This window comes from Pelodiscus sinensis, chromosome 7, assembly GCF_049634645.1.
Source record: "Pelodiscus sinensis isolate JC-2024 chromosome 7, ASM4963464v1, whole genome shotgun sequence".
Classification (NCBI taxonomy): Eukaryota; Metazoa; Chordata; order Testudines; family Trionychidae; genus Pelodiscus; species Pelodiscus sinensis.
In genome coordinates, this window is record NC_134717.1 from 32,485,051 (window position 1) to 32,502,634 (window position 17,584).

Here is a 17,584-nt window from a genome sequence, read left to right on the forward strand (position 1 = left end):
TTTTCCTCCCTCCCCTGTTCCCTAGAGAAAAATGCCAGCTGTTTTAAAACAGCTGGTGGTGCCCTATAGGCGCCTAGTGGAAGGAGACCTTGCATGCTATCATTGCCCCCAGGCCAATCTGGACCTGGAAGCAGGGCAGCATGTGAAGTGTCCTCACCTCCTCAAGAGTGTGCGGTGGGTAGGAAGACATGCCAGCTGTTTTAAAACAGCTGGCACGTCTCTCTAGCCCAGGGATGGGCAAAGGGCCCTCTGAGGGCAGGATCCAGCCTGCCAAGCCGGTGGATCCTGCCTGTAGCCGCCCTGCCGCTCCCCCACCCCCAGGCCAATCAGGACCTGGGGGCGAGGGAGCATGTGAAGTGTCCTCACCCCGCAAGAGTGTTTGTGCAAAGCTCTCTCGCACCCCCCACCAAAGGAACGGGTCAGCTAGAGATAAACATGGCTCTTTTAAAATAGCTGGTGTGTGTGTCTAGCTGCTGCACGCTCTTGCAGGTGCAAGGAGACTTAATGTGTTTCCCCCACCCCCAGGCCTTGATTGGCCTGGGGGTGGGGGAATGGCAAGGCGGCCGTGGGCCAGATCCACTGGCTTGGTGGGCCAGATCCTGGCCCACGGAGGGCCCTTTGTCCATCCTTGGTGTAATACCTTTAAAAGTGTTAGGTGAGTGTGGCATGAGAGAATTTCCATTTGTTCAGTTATATCTTAAAAACCTAATAAATTATGTACAGAAATCAAGTAAAATATTGATTGTAAAGTGAAGCAGGAAAAAAAAGTTAGGAATTGACAGATTTTAAAGTTTCCTGTGGAACCTAAATATGTCCCTTGTTTGTGTATGTATTATGGTTCAGTCTTTCATTACAAACAGCAGAACCTGAGTTAACAAATACCAGAGTTGCAAAATGAGCAGTCAAGCTCTTTTGGAACTCCAGCAGGGCAAGAGACCAAAACAAAAAGTGCAATAATGTGTTCAATGTAAACTGCTTGAAGGGAAGGCTTTAAAAAAATTCACAAAGTAAGGAAACAGTTTCTGTGATTGTTTCATGTAAAATTAAGAACTAGCATTTTTTTCCTGCTCAGTAAAGGTTCATAGTTGTTTTAAGTCTATATTCAATTATAAACTTTTGAAAGAACCACCGTAGTCATGTTCAGAGATGCGAACATTTCAGATTTAGGAACAACCTGCATTCCCTTGGGGATTGCAAAGCTGAGGTTCTACTCTACTGTTTGTTTGTTCAAAACACAGTGTTGTACAGGTAGGGAAAGGATGTTCTCTAGTGTTTTAGAGTTTGTCGACATTAAAATGCTATGGCACCACAGATGTGAACCATAGTGTAGACACTGATGTAGAATTCTCCCATCGGCATAGGTAATGCACCACCCAAAAAGGCAGCTAAGTCAATGGATAAATGTTCTGTCAACCTAGCATTATCTGCACAGGGATTTAGGGGTGTGAATTTTTTATACCCCTTAGTCACAGTAAATGTTTGGCACGTGTTTTCAGCCCTGCATTAGAGGCTTAGTTTATTTATACATTTCAATCTTGAGACAGCAAGTGTTATTTCAACTCCATATACTTGTAAAACCAGGTTAAAGTCACAATACAGCTTTCCTATAGTAGGTGTATGCCTGCAGCAATAATTAGGAAAAGCTACTGCACAAGTATTACCAGTATTTACAGTAGGTGTAAACACCTAACACAAACGTCCTTTGCTGGGAAGAAAAATCATTCAAGAACACTTGGAAGTTTATTTTAAAAGGTTGAATAATTTACCAAGTTCTGCTGCATGGATACATGCAGTATGTCTAGCTTTTCAAACTTCATATGACCAGGGTTCAATAAACTATAGAATCTACTCGCCCATGGCAAGTAGATTTCAGCCGCGTGTCTCGTTTACCGGCGATGCACGCATGCGCAATGCGGCTCTTGCGCATGCGCAGTGCGGGGCTGGCGAGCAGCTTTCGCCACTGTTTGTCAAGCCCTGCATATGACTATATGCATTTAGGGAAAAAATTGTACCTTGTAGCATATCACATGCCCACAGAGCGCTGCACAAATTCAATTTATTGATAGATTTCTGAAGTAATATATTTCCTGGACAGTGTTTTTAAAGACAGGAAATGTCAGCAACAATTTCCTCATAGTAGGTAGGTTTAATAGGGGGAAGGAGGCTTTTTTATTAAGAAGTTTGACAATCTACTAGAGACCTGATATGGGTTCAGATTTAGGCTGAACCAGGCTAGGACAAAGGGGTAGAAGAGGAGGTAAACAATAAAAGAACATAATAGCTGGTTTATATACTGACAGATCTCACACTAGGCAGATGCATCTTCAAAAGCTGGATCATCTGTTATGGTAGTGGCTGGATGAGAGTTACAGACCAGTTTACCATAGACAGGACTTCAAAAGGTAGCTTTTTAACATCATTCTGTGGAAGCACAGAGAGAGCAAGTGATTTGTCTAAGATCGCACAAGAAGTCTGTCAGGGTGTATCTACACAGCAAGACTTAACTTGAAATAAGCTACACAAATTGAGTTACGTCAATTGCGTAGCTTGTTTTGAAATTCAAATTGGGAGCGTCTACACAGCACTTATTTCAAAATAGAGCACTCATCCTTTGTCTTCCCTTACTCCTTGTATGATGAGGGTTACAGGAGTTGGAGTAAGAAGTCCTCCAGCTTGACAGTATTTTGACATTATTTCGAAATAACTGCCTGCTGTTTAGACGTGGACTAAGTTATTTCAAAATAACGTTGCTGTGTAGACGTACCCTCACAGAGATGGGAATTTAACATGAATGTCCTGAGTCCCCATTGAGTGTCTTATACACAAGATCAACCTTCCTGACTCTCTTTTGTTTGTTTGATTCTGTCATGTCACTTACTGAGTCAGGGTTCAGCATAGACTCCTTCAGTTGGAACTAGCAGAATAAAGGAAGGAAAAATCTAAATGGCCACCCTGCAACTCAGAAACTAATAATTAATAATTAGATTAATGCTTTCCCTCCACCACAGTATTTTATCAGAACAACAAACTATCAAATAGATAAAATAATCGCACCTTAAAGACTAACAAAGCGTAGATGGTATCATGAGCTTTCGTTGGGCATAACCCACTTCTTCAGATGACTGGAGTATTAAAAATCTAGATCAAAGAATAAATAAGGGGTAGGGAGAGGAAAAAGGAGAAAAAAGGGGGAAGGGGTAAAAAGAGAGAGTGAGTGAGTAGGTGGTTCAAATAATTACAACAGGCTGATAAGAACAGTTAGCACCTCCATTGTTTGGTTGGTTGGTGAAGCCATTAGGATGTGGAAGGTAGTGTGGGAGCCAGCCAATGTCCCTGTTCATACCATTTGCATAAGTAAATGAAGTTAAGTTCCAATCCTTCCCTGTGTATTTGGCTTATGGAATTGGCCTGAAGCAACACGATGTCTTGGAGATCCATTAATGAGTGTCCATCACTTTAATCTGCCTGGATGTCAGCACAATTTTCAGTGCTGTCATGAATTTAGTTTTTATTGCTTTCTTATGTGTCCAATTTTCTCTTCATTTGTAAGCCTATTTTCAGGGTGCATCTACACTGCACCCGCAACTCAAAATAAGCTACACAATTTGAGCTATGCAAATTGTATAGCTTATTTTGAGAAAATAGCTTATTTCAAAATTTGGCATTGTCTTCACAACACTTATTTTGAAATAAATTGCTATTCTGAAACATCCCTTACTCCTCGTGGAATGAGTTTACAGGGTTGTTGGAATAAGGAGCCTGTTATATTTCAAAATAATGGGCATGCTCAGAAGATGTGGAATAGCTATTTGGGGATACTGGAGCACTGTAGACATAGTGTCAGTGGCTAGCTGTTTGGTCAAATGTGTCTCACTAAACTGCTTTCTCTCTCTGTTAGTCTTGCCAGACTCTGTGTCAGGGTGAAATCAAGACTTGAGCTTTAAATTCCTCCTATTTTTCCCTAAGTGGGAAATTATATTTTACTTTTTTTGCATCCTAGACATCACACCCTTCTGTCTTGAATAAGATGCATTTATTGTTTGTTGGTATAACAATAAAGACTTATCTACCTATATAAAATATTGGACCCACATTTTCATAAGTAACTAATGATTTTGGATCCCCAAATTGATAATTGAAAATCAGACCTCTTGTACATGCTTTTATATAGGTGCACACAATCGCTAGTTATGTTTGAGAACTTGGGTTTAGTACATTAAGAACTTAGAACTACTGTAATGTAATACATAAGATTCCTCAAAGGGCATATGAGTCTTGTGGCCTCTACCCCTTTTGATGCATAAGGACTTGTCTTCACTACACAGTGGATCAACACTACAGTGATTGATCCACCAGCGGTCTGTTATTGTGTCTGCTTAGATGGGGGAGTGCTCAGAGGTCGATTTATCACATCAGTTTCGGTACTTCATCAGGACAAGAAAAGTAGCCAGAGTCAACGAGAAAGCAGCTCCTACTGACCTTACTGCATGGAAATACGTCAACTTCAGTTAAGGTATTTTCGTAGCCTAAGTTGCATAGTTTAGATCGATGTGGATGGGGGAGTGGTGGATAGTGTACATGGTATATTTTTCTCTTACTAAAATCTTAGCCTATGTTTTTCAGACCCCTCCCCCACAGTGTGGAAGGTACACGCTATCTGTTTTTGGTATTGGTTGATATACCATTTTAGACTAGACCTCCCTTAAAAAGAAATAAATGTCTTTTGTGTCTATTGATGTACCTAAATTTTTAGAATTTTAGGGAGTGCCTCGTGTTTAGAAAAGTAGATGATCTTTAATAATTATATGAATGGATTTTATTTCTAATATTTTATGTGAAAGGGATATCAACTGGTGATCTGGGATGAATATGCTAAATGGAACCATCTTTTTTCCATATGTTTGAAAGTAATTTCTACATTCTGGATATTGAAAATTGCATATAAATTAGTAAGGATGCTAAATTGTGTTTAATCAGATAATTGAGTCATGGATGGAATTTCTTATTGGCTACTCAGTTAGACAAAAAGGGGGGAAACTGCATAGCCCCAGTGGGATTATCTCCTGGAACCCGCTGTGGCTCTGCCTTTTGAATGTAGTTGACTACTTGACTAGTTGCTTTCTTCCCTGTAAATTGGCCTATTTGAAAATGTTCCTATAAACGTTGCCATTGAAAAGGAGCTATATTTTTTTGGTATTTCACTAATTTTTAAGAATTAATAGTGATTTACCAAGGAATTTTTTTAAAAAGTGAGGTTGGGGAATACTTTACAGTTGCTTTATAATGATTAAAGAAGACAGGAATGGTTGATGGATTGGATTACATTTTTTTAATCTTTTTTTAAAAATTAAAACCCATTAAGTGCCTATGACCAGGATCATCACATAAGTGTTTAAAACTTTAAAAATACCCTAATTAAGCAGTTTCTTACCATCACAATAGATAACTCTTCAGTCTCTTGGTGTGTTGACATTTCATTAGTATTTTTTTTCCTTAGTGATCATACAGTCTTCGAGGTTAGACAGAACCTGAATTTGTAATCTTAACCCCTTTCCCCTTAAAAAAGCAATTTGTGTGCTTTTAGCAAAGAAATTAAAAAAAAAAAAATTCCCAAACATTCCTTATCTAGATATAAATAGGAGGATAAGAGGGCATAGGGGACCATGCCCAATTTCCCCCCTCTTTTACAGGGTTACCTTTAATGAGAATTGTGGGGGCCCCCCCACAGGAGAAAATGGTGGCAATGATGTTGTAGTTGAATGTTCTGAAAGTCACACATTTTATTCAGTAAGCTCTATTATTTACAAAATGATAAAGCAGTTTAACACCTGGATTTCTGGTAAAGTTGCATATCGATAAAAGAAACGGATACATTGTCCAATGTTTTCTTTCATATGTTGCCAGGGTTTTACTAGAAGCAGTAAAAGAAAACAACCAAATGGAAATTTCATAAAAAAAAAAAAATCCTGACTAATAGATTTATAAGAAGGACGGCAGCGTTACCCATCAGTATCCATTGACTGGATTAGGGATGTTAAATTAATTAACTAATCAAATAGTCGAAGGGATTTCCATTGACTATTAGATTAGTCTATAAGGGCGCGCCTCCCTTGCTACAGTTCAAAAGCGGAAGCTCCACAGTGAGCACGGGACTAGCGGGGGACTCCATTGGCCCCATGTTCCTTGAAGTGCCTTAGCCTTTGAAATGTACAAGAGCCCCAGCGAGGATCTTGTACATTTCAAAAGCAGAAGCCTGGCTCCTGGGACTCCCCTGCTGGCTCCATACTCCTGCAGTGTCTGAGCCTTTGAAATGTACAAGATCCGTGCTGGGACTTTTGTACATTTCAAAAGCAGAAGTGCAGCAGAAGCAGTGCAAGCGGAGACTGCTTGCTGATAGAGGCAGCGGGGGGGGAGGAGGAGGGAGGGGAAGCTACTGGTTACATCACTAGTCGACTTGTTGCTTACATCCCTAGATTAGATAACTGTTAGTTAAAAGGTATTTTTGTGTAAATATCGCCACTTTAAATACTAAAGAAACCATAAGAAACCATGATTTTAAAAAAGGCTGTCTCTTCTCTTGCTGTGTGACTAGATATGGTCTGGGAGTACTATGAAAACATCATTCTGAGTCTTTGCACATGAAAGGGGGACTGTCATGTTGGTTGACAGTAATCAGTGCAACCTATTAAGAAGTGGTACTGACAACTTTTTTTTAAGCGATCTTCTGGTGAAAGGATTGTGGCCATAACATGGTATTTCAGGAGTGAAGATTATGGAAGCATTGGTGGAAACAGTTGTGATATATGGTCATTAAGGGAACGTCTAGTCTACATGCCTCTGTTGCCAGAGGCATGTAGATTAGGCTACCCGACATAGGTGATTTAAATAATCGCCGCTTCTTTTAAATTTAAATTTACATGGCTGCCGCGCTGTGCCGATCAGCTGTTTGTCGGCACAGCATGGTAGTCTGGACGCGCGGGGGTCGATATCAAAGGCATCTGTCGACCTCCCATGTATGACGTACCCTAAGGTTTCACAGAAGAACTAAGGGGACACTGGGGACTCGGCAGAAGTAATAGGCTCAGATAATGCAGAACTTTTTTGCAACTTACTTTTTATCTAAGGGAGTCACTCCCTAACAATACCATTGCTCTCAATAACTCCATTGCACCATAGTGGATTTGGAGCAGTTTTGTGTTGTCTTGAAATAATTAAACCAATATGTGGACAAAGTTGAAACTAACGCAGAATATCCTGGCTTAAACTAGAAGTTGTCCATAATGAAAGCTGTGGGTCCAAACAGTCTTTGTGGATCAGGCCAGTTTACAGTATTCTGAGCTAATTCAGGGAGAGGAGAACATCTTGCAAAATATTACTTGTGTGTGTACCCTTATAAGGTGCTGGAAGAGAAAATAAATGCACCTCTCAGGATGCTACTAAGAAAGTCTGAAAGGTCTATTAAAACTATTCGTGAAAAAGGAAGCTCTCCAGTGCTTGTCGATGTAAAGGATAACTGCTTATTTTCCTGAAAAATGGTATTGATTCTTATCCTCATTCAGAAGATGGCATGATCTTATTGGAAATCCCCAAATGCTAAGCTTCATGTAATATTTGACTAAATGTTGGAAAGACTTAAAAGGTAACCACAGAGTATAATTCCTTGTGGCTGAAACTCCCAAGACTTGACTCCACAGTTAACAGCCTGTGCTAAATTCTCCTCTCATCCCCTGAACTCCAGTGTCTTGCCCAAAGATTTATTGTACCAGAAAAGAGACTAAACTCTGAGGCACAAAAATAAGTTAGCAACCACTTAGTTGTGGCCTGAACACTAGCTACTTTTATATTTTTCCAGAGTGGAAAGGGAACTTTCAGACAGATGAAATAGCATCTGTCCTATTACCCAGATAAGTCATGATTTCCCCACATTCCTTATTAACCTTTGTCATAATGGTAGCAGCAATTAGAGCGAGGATCTCTATTCTCCTATTTCACTTAACTGGCTTGTCCAGCCTCTATGAGCAGTGATCATCAAAGAACTCCAGGAGTCACTGATTTCAAAGCCCCGTGCCTGAAACATATTCAGTCCACAAAAATTATTTCGGAAACTGGACTCCTGTGTACTGAAGGGAGAGAATACCCAACTCTCATAGGTTAAGTATTTGATTCTGTGGAACGTGATATTAACTGTCAACACAAGAATTCAGATAAGGATTCAATCATCCACCTAAATAAGGGATGCACTTAGTAGCTACTCTGGGGATGTCTACACTGCCAAAACAAACCAACCCTCCTGATTTGTCCCCTTAACCATCCACAAAACCTCAACCCGTGTCAGTGAGAGAGAACAGAATGGAAGTCTTAATATTGGCACAGCCAAGCAGGTGAAATCCCTGGAACGTGCTATGGGATCTGGGATGAATGTGTCAAGTTCCAAATGCTAGCTGGAGAATTCAACAGGGGCACCAGGATTGCACATACAAATATGTTGTAGATGGTGATGAAAAGGAGCCAGCACCTTTTCAGTTGGACTAATGATGTTAAGTAACGGTTAATTTCCTAGTCAAGTAGTCAGTAGAATTTCCATCAACTAGTTGATAGGCACTTCTGCATTTCTCCTTAGAAATCTACAAGAGCTCCCACTGGGGAAGTCCCACAGGACTCTGGGCTTCATGCAGCCAAGACGGACGGTATTTGAAAGGGACAGTGCTGAGCAGGGGATCAGCTGTGTGGTGCTGCCCCTTTGAAGTATTCCTTCCCCAATCCCCTTTGCTGCCTCTATCTGATAGAGGCAGCAAGGGGGAGGGCGGATGCAATGGAATCAGCTAGTTGACTAGTCAACTAGTCCTTAACATCCCTAAGTTGGACAGTTGTGTTTTCTGTACAGGCAGTCCCCGAGTTACGCGGATCCGACTTATGTCGGATCCGCAGTTACGAACGGGGTTCCTCTCCCTGGTCTCCAGCAGACCAGGGAGAGGAAGCAAAGCGGCGGAACACGTGGGCAGCGGACAGGGCTGTCCACTGCCCACGCGCTCCGAGGCTTGGCTCTGCTTTGCCCCCCCCCCCGTCCCCCTGGTCTGCAGACCAGGGAGAGAGGGGGGCAAAGCAGAGCCAAGCCGCGGAGCGCCCAGCCAGCTAACAGCCCAGAGCGTCTGGGCTGTCAGCTGATCGCGCGCTCCGCGGCTTGGCTCTGCTTTGCCCCCCCCCCATCCCCCTGGTCTGCAGACCAGGAGGACGGGGGGGGGGCAAAGCAGAGCAAAGCCGCGGAGCACGCGGGCAGCGGACAGCCACGGCGCGTCTGGGCTGTCCCGCTGCCCCCGTGCTCCGTGGCTTTGCTCCAGACACCTGTGGTACAGCAGCTGGGGCGCTGCCAGTTGGTCCCGTAGCGCCGCTCTGGGCGCTACTGGACCAACCGGGCAGCACCCCAGCTGTTCTGCCCCAGGCGTCCTGATTCAGCCACTGCTGGTCAGATTCAGCAGCGGCTGAATCAGGACGCCTGGGGCAGAGCAGCTTGGGTGCAGCTGGGTTGGTCCAGTATCGCCGAGGAGCGGCGGCGCTACTGGACCAACCCAGCAGCACCCCAGCTGCTCTGCCCCAGGCGTCCCCAAGTCAGCCGCTGCTGAAACTGACCAGTGGCTGACTACAGGAAGCCCCTGCCCCGGGCTTCCTGGAATCAGCCGCTGATCAGTTTCAGCAGCAGCTGACTTGGGGATGCCTGGGGTTCTTAAGTTGAATCTGTATGTAAGTCAGAACTGGCGTCCAGATTCAGCCGCTGTTGAAACTGATCAGTTTCAGCAGAGGCTGAATCTGGACGCCAGTTCCGACTTACGTACAGATTCAACTTAAGAACAAACCTACAGTCCCTATCTTGTACGTAACCCGGGGACTGCCTGTATATAGTTGCACACAAAGAACAGAATGGTGACACAAGCCCAACTGTCGGTGGGCAGAAAGAAGTCTAAACTCTACATCAGTGATACTCACTTAGATCTACCTGCAGGCTGGTTTAAGAATTTTATGATGAAATGGGCCATTGGCACAGAAGGCTGACCAAAAGAAAGAATCAGCTGCCAATAAAGACCTTAATTGTACCATAAATATTAGTGTTTCAATATTTAAGCCAATTTTATAAATCAACATTATTGCCTGCATTTGTTACAATCTCTGATGACAGCAGAGGTGACATTGATGATCTCTGGCAAGTTTTGTGAATAGTGATTTTTAAGAGGTCAGGGCAAGGCACATGCATTGGTGAGGGTGCTCATCTGTCAGGTGATTGCAGTATTGTGTTCTTATAATGTTCATGGTAGAAAATCATAACATTTATCCAAACATTATTAAAACCTAGCTAGCTTCTGGCTATTCTGAAACTGGTCAGCACATTGACTCCAGAAGTCCAGAAAGTCCCACTTCTCTGAATTTTGTCTTCAAGACATCTGAGCTATGAGGCCTTACAATTTCTAATTGAAAGGCATCCTCATCAGTTGAATCAAGAATACCTTTGCTTCAGAACCGCAAAGTCCATTGGCAGAAACAGCAAACAAATCACAAACAAAAGCAAATTCTTTGTAATTTTCAAATTTTCAAATCACACTTTGAAACTTTTGATCAGATAGTTTAGGAATTTATGTATCATTTTCTTAGAAGTTTCATCCGTAGCAACATGTGGTATGGGAAAGTGCAACATCTTTTTTGTTTAATCTGTCTGAAAGATTTCAAAATTCTTCTCAAAGGCATGTTCTTTTTTCAAACAGATCACAAACATTGCTTGCACAGCGTTGGAGGTGCAAAGTTGAGGGAGTTGAAGTGACCAGTAATATTGCACACGAGCTATCTGTGACATACAGGGGATATCATTTAATAAATTCTAGGAACTTGCAAGCCTTATTGGTTTCAAAGAAGTTCTATATCTTTTTGAAGCACATAAAACCTCTCTAACATATGGCTCATACTTAACCAGCAAACTCCACTATGCTAGAAGAGGTTACTGTTTTTAGCTGAAATGTCTTGTAAAAGAGTTTTAAAAAGATGATGACGTGAGCCAGATGCTGAGTGTATGTAGTTTACTAATTTCATCACAGTGCCCATTTCATTTCCCCCCGCAAATCCGTAGACAGTTTTATCACACAGGGTAGTATAGTGTATGATGCAGTGACAGCTATTTAATGAAGGATGTATTGCTGCTGAAAAAGAGGAAGCAAAGCCCTTCTTGTTCCCTGTAAAGGAGGGACCTCTGTCTGTAAGAAGTAAGTTTACTTTCTGCGATTATTTCAAACTTAATTTCTTTTTTAGTGTACATTTCTAATGGTATTAAGCAAAAACATCATCATCGTAAAATTTAACAAGCAGTGATAAGTGGGCAATGTCACTTAAATCGCTTAATTTGTTCACAGCAGAGAGACATGTATTTGCTGGTTTTCAAATAAAAAATCAGTGTTGACAAACAGTTCTTGTAAATTATCTCTAATCTCTGCACTGGTATGGAATCAGATGTGAACTTGATTCACAATGTCATCTTTGTTTTTTATCTCCTGCAAAAAGCTACCTCAGCATTTCCAACATGCACTTCTTCATAAACTCGGCATCCAGGAAAGGTTATTTCTTAAGAACGGCCGTACTGGGTCAGACCAAAGGTCCATCTAGCCCAGTATCCTGTCTTCCGACAGTGGCCAGCACAAGGTGCCCCAGAGAGGGTGGACCGAAGACAATGATCAAGCTCTCAGCTTGAAAGTTCATAGCCCTGTCACCCTTCTGTCCAGCAGCTTCTGCTTTCCAGCTGCCCAACTCTAAAAGCAGTGCTACTGCCAGCAGCAAGCAGAAGTAATGACAGTACACCTTACAGTTCAACCCTTCTGTACTGCTGCTGGTGGCAGTGCTGTCTTTAGAGCTGGGCACCCAGCCAGGAGCTACTCATCAGCCAGTGCTTAATCTGAGCCATGACTTGCTGGGTCTGAGCACTAGCACCACTACTATTTCAAATTCAGCCTGCCAGTAAGGTACTTACTAAGGAATTCATTACAAATTACAGGCAACATGTTGCTATTTGTACATTTAATTACAAACTTCTTTAAGGTGAGCTGGGGGCTCACACGGGAAAACTTGACATGCCACATTTGACTTGAGAGAATGAAGGTGCTTTTCTTGTGCTACATGAAAGCCTGCTCCAAAACCCGGATATGATGCAGTTAAAGGTATGTGAATGTTAAACAAGTCCTTTTGAATTAGGCCTCATTCTTTGGGGAGGAGGGACATCAGTAAACTTGAGGGCTACCTCAGTTATGGTAGGTCTACACAGCAAAGTTATTTCAAAATAACAGCCCTTATTTCGAAATAACTTTCCTAGTGTCTACACAGCTGAACCGCTATTTCGAAATAAATTCTAAATAGAGGAGCGCTAATTTCAAATTTGGTAAACCTCATTCCATGAGGAATAACACCAAATTCGAAATAGCTATTTCGAAATAAGTGCTGTGTAGACACTTATTTCAAAATAGGGGGCCTCCAGCCTTCCCAGGATGCCCTGGTGGCCACTCCAGCCTCAACCAAGAACACTCCTCTCCCTCTCTACCATCCCTGGAGCCCTTAAAGGGGTTGACTAGAGCCAGCAGTCACTGCCCCTGACCCAGTGGCCCCAAAACATGAGCCAGCAAGCCTCTGGCAGCCAGCCCTCCACCGCTCCCCAGGAGCAGTCTGCCAGCTCCCAGGAGAAGGCGGGCACCTTCCTGGTCCAGGGCAGAGATCATGGACCTTATTCAGGTTTGCGGGGGATGCCCCCAATGTCCATGATCTCGGCACTAGACGGAGGAACGTGGCCGTCTATGGCAGGATAGCTGCCAGCCTGGACACCAAAGGCCAGATGCGAACCCAGGAGCAAGTTCACATGCACATCAGGTTAGTCTGGTGAGACCCCCACCTCTGAGTCCTGAGCTTCCCCTCCCCCTATTCCCCTTGCTTCCCCCTTCCAGCTCACTCCTCCCAGGTTTCTCCCCCTCCCCCTTCTTTCCTCTCCTTTCCTGCCTCCTTTCCCCAGTCTCACCAGAGTTTCATCCCCCTTCCCCCCCAGGTTTTGTTAAATAAAGTGAGTTTGTGTTTATGAAAAAACTTGTATTTTTTTGGACATCAGGAAGGGTGGTTAGGGAGGGGAAAGTGGAAGGACATTAGGAGGAATGAGGCACAAGCCCCCAGTGGGGCAGACCAGGGAGAGTGTTAGTGGCCCTCAGGGTGGAAGCTCTCCTGGATACTGGCAGCCTGCAAAAAGTGCTGCCAGGCTTGCAGCAACATGTCCAAGATCTTCAGGAGGGCTCTACTGCTTCCAGTCCAGTCCTAAGTTTGGCGTGCTGTTAACATCTTTTCTGAGGAAAGTTACACCTGTTATATCAATTTATTTATACACTTTGAAAGATTCTTCTTTATAGCTATAAAAGATATGTGCTGTACTGCTTTATGATTGGTGGTTTCTCACTCACACTTCCTAATGCACTTCATACATTGACAGCTTACATATTCATAGGCATGAATACAATTGATTCTATAGAGCAATATGGCTTTAAGCAAGCATCTAACATCAGTGGGCGGTTTCTGCTGGTTGGCATAACAGGAAACTGTTCATACTGCTCCTGAAAGAGCAAATTGGGCGTGCATTGGGGGGGTCCGGCTATAGCCACATTGTTCAAGCCAACTAGCCATACTCAACCAGCCAAATAGCCACATGTGGCTAGTAACTAGTGTATTGGACACCATGGCTTTAAGACAGAAACACATATATGTGAAAGGACCAAGGCAGCATAGAAAGGGACATCGGAATGGACTGGAAAGGAAAAGGAAAAGACATTATTCAGCGCACATACACAGCTTATATTTGCCACAGGAAAAAACTGTCATGGCTTTTGGGTATAAAAGAGACCCTTTCTGGGAATATTTAAGAAATTCATTCCATGGGTAAAAATGGAAAACGTGTGAAGTGTTAGCAGTGCAAGATGGTAATGATGCAAGGCCTAGCCACAAGAATGAAACATAAGGAAAACTGTTGTGGGAGAAGATGATGTGGATAAGGATGTAGATATATCTGAAGAACAATGTGGATCAGCTTTGCAATGCATCATTCTTCAAAAGTCTCTTTAGGCCTTTTAGCAAGTGTGAGTTAAAAAGTAAATTCCCAAGCTGTTTGCTGTGTTGGATGTTGCTAGAAAAAAAGTTTAGCTTTGATAGTCCTTACAGCTTGTTTAATGAGTTAATTAGGTTTAAAATCTATCACCCAAGTATGTAGTGCAGAAAGCTACAGAAATCTAGAGTTGTCAGTTGCCACTGAAAGTCACTTTCTAATTTTATAAGAAGGAATGAGAAAGATGAGAGCTAGTTGTAGAAGTTTTAAGGACACCCTATATTTAGTGTTCTCAGGTCTTGTATATGAAGAAGTAGCAGTGGGAAACTTGATTTAAATCAATGGTTTTTTTGATGACTTAAATCATGATCTTAAATCACCTTGATTTTAAATCAATTCTCCTTGTTTTATCTAGCAATACAAGGGATTATTACTCTATTAGCACTAGGTAACTATATTGCCTATACTATAAACCTCTGTATTATGAATGCCTTAGCTATATCTTATCTTTTAGAAAAGGCTTGCTTTGTGGCAAATGCTCCTTAGTTAGGAATTTGTGGAAGAATGTGTAAGTAGTTTAACCAGTCTATGCTGCCAAATTAAACACCTTCCAAGTGCCATAATCTACGTTGTTACATCATTATATAAGATTTAAAATGTATAATTATCCAGAATATGTTTCTTAATTTTTTTTAGCATACTGCCTTTTACAGAAATCTTAAGATGACCATACAAGGTAACATATGACTAGTTTCGTAAGAGCTTTGGCTCTGGTGTCTTGGATTTGTGTGAAATCCAGGTAAGGCTATATGCCAGGAGTACAAAGAAAGAATTAGAACTGTTTTTATGTAGTACTAAAATACACATTTAATCTGTAGAATTTACACGTCAATGGCAACAGATGAGTAAAGTGTTTTGGTAACTCAGAAATGTGAATTTTATTCTGTTTAAGGAAGAGGAAATGAGTTTAGAAACAGAAATTCAACTTTTGAAGATGTCTGCCTACGGTGAGCTCTGTTAGTGTAGAAGACAAATATTTTGCTTACCTCCTCTTTTGCCCCTCCCCCTTTTCCCAGTTCATTCTAAATCTGAACCTACATCAGGTTTCCAATATATTGTCTAACTGGCAGTGGGCAACAATTTTTGATGGAGGAGCCTCTCTATGATTTTGGTAAGTGGTCAATGACCACATTTTTCTACGGAGGGAGTACAGCGTATGGGACAGAGGTTGGATGCAGAGGGGAGCTTGGACAGGGCAATAGGGTGCTGGAGAGGGTGTGGCGTTTGAAAGGGAGTTTGGGTGAAGGAGAGTGTTGTGACCTTGGGCAAAGTATTGGTGTGCAAGGCCTGGGAGGGGATATTAATGCAGGAGAGGTTTCTGATCTGGGGGCGGGATGTTGGAGAGACTTCACGGTCTGGGAGAGAGTTATGATCTAGGACTTAAAGGGAGGGAGGAAGACCTGAGGGAGGGGGTTGGGGATGGGATGGGAGTGTAGGAGGGGGTGGGATGACAAAGGAAGGCCCTGATGAACAGGTGCTTACTGAGGTGGCTCCTGGCCAGCAGCCCAGTAGTAGGACCTTTAGGCAGACTGCCTGCCTACTGCAACCCCATGCTGCTCAAAGCTGCTAGCTGCTTCATGTGCACTTTTGCATTGCACACTGGGAGGAGGGAGGCTCTGTGCGCTGCCCCTTCCCCCAGCCAAGTCATTGCAGCTTCCATTGGTCAAGTCGGAGTGAAATGTCAGTCAGGAGACCAGTTGAATCAGTGCATCCTCTCCCAGTCATTCTGAATATCCCCCCTCTCCAGCCAGCCCTCTCCTCTTGCAAGCTCTTTGATGGAAGGGAGATTGTGGCCTCTTTACACTCCTGCCACTTCCCGGGTCCAGCAAATGGGAGCCTTAATGATTGTGCCGGGGATGGGGGCAGTGCATGAAGTGTCCCCCCCCCCCCTTCCACCGTCAGTGCGTGGTGTAGAGAGGCACATGGAGCAGCCAGCTGCTTTGAGTGGCCTGGGGCTACAGCAGGCAGAGAATCTGATTAAGGGTACGTCTAGACTACCGCGTTTTGTCAACGGAAGTTTTGTCGACAGATACTGTCGACAAAACTTCCGTCGACAAAGAGCGTCCAGACACATTGAGTTCTGTCGACAAAGCAAGCTGCTTTGTTGACAGAACTCTGTAGTCTGGACGCAGTGTTACAGGCAATAACACCTTCTGTCGACAGAGTTCTGTCGACAGAAAGTGTTATGCCTCGTAAAATGAGGTATACCAGCGTCGACAAAACTGCTGAGTTTTGTCGACGTTATGTTGACAGAACTCAGCGGTAGTGTAGACGCTGGTATAGTTTTGTCGACAAAAGTCCACTTTTGTCGACAAAACTAGGTAGTCTAGACACACCCTAAGGGTCCTGGAGTGTTAGACCCTGGGCCGTATTCAAAGGTTTGGTGGGCCAGATCCAGACTGCAGGCCGGATCTTGCCTACCCTGGTCTAATTTCTTAATAAAAATTTACTTACTATTAGGAATTGTTGCCTCCTGATATTTCCTGTCTTTTAAAAACATTGTCCAGGAAACAAATTATTTCAGAAATGAGTTTAATACATAAAATATGTGCAGAGTTTTGTACAATTGTACAAGGTACAATTTATTTTTCTTGGGCTACGTCTATACTGTGCTGTTTTGTGCACATTTAGGCAAAGGGTGGAATATCGCTGTGCCTCATTTGCATAATTAATTAGTGGCCGCTTTTTGCTCAAAACAATCTTCTTGTGCAAGAGCCATTCTTCCTGAAAAAAACAGAATGGCTCTTGCGCAAGAGGGGATTTTTGTGCCAAAGCCTCTTGCACAAAAAGTGGCAGCCCATTAATTATGTAAATGTGGCATGGTGATAGTCCATGCTTCTCCTCATTTGCATATTTCTTGCACAAAACAGCGCAGTGTAGACATAGCCGAAATGTATATAGTCATATAAAGTTTGAAATGCTAGTGATCATGCATGTATCCATGTAGCAGACCTTAGCATATTAATTAACCTTTTAAAATAAACTTTCATTTCCAACTACTCTTGAATGATTTTTGCCCAGCACACCTACTGTAAATGCTGATGATATTTGTGCTATAATATTTCATAATTACTGTTGCAATCATATACCAGCTGAGGAAAAACTGTGCTGTGAATTTAACCTGCACCTTTGGTTTTACAAATAAATGGAGCTGAAGGAACATTGTTCTCTCAAGATTTAAATGTGCAAATAAACCAAGCCTCTAATTCAGGTCTGAAAAAATGTGCCAGACATTTACTAATCTAACTCAGGGATGTGAAAAATCCACAGCCCTAAATTGCTGTGCAGATAATGTTAGGTTGACAGAGCATTCATCCTTCTGCCTCTTGGGGAGGTGCATTACCTATGCCAATGGTAATTACAGAAGTTACTCAACAGACTGAAACCAATGCCAACAAATCAGTAACTTGCAGATATATCATAGAC

The 17,584-nt window shown here is 42.7% G+C and overlaps 1 protein-coding gene across 7 annotated transcripts in view; it reads left to right on the top strand.

The window, feature by feature from the left end:
- Nucleotides 1–17,584, top strand: part of TANC1 (tetratricopeptide repeat, ankyrin repeat and coiled-coil containing 1) — a 207,908-nt gene that overhangs the window by 20,585 nt on the left and 169,739 nt on the right. For 3 of the 7 annotated variants that reach the window (XM_006126833.4, XM_006126837.4, XM_006126834.4), the window contains exon 1: nt 4,381–4,513. The exons of the other annotated variants lie outside the window; for them this stretch is intronic. In XM_006126833.4, the coding sequence (XP_006126895.3) occupies nt 4,488–4,513 (26 nt within the window). In that variant the 5' untranslated portion in view covers nt 4,381–4,487. Of the gene's footprint in view, nt 1–4,380; nt 4,514–17,584 lie in introns of those variants that run through there. 7 annotated transcript variants of the gene reach the window in all.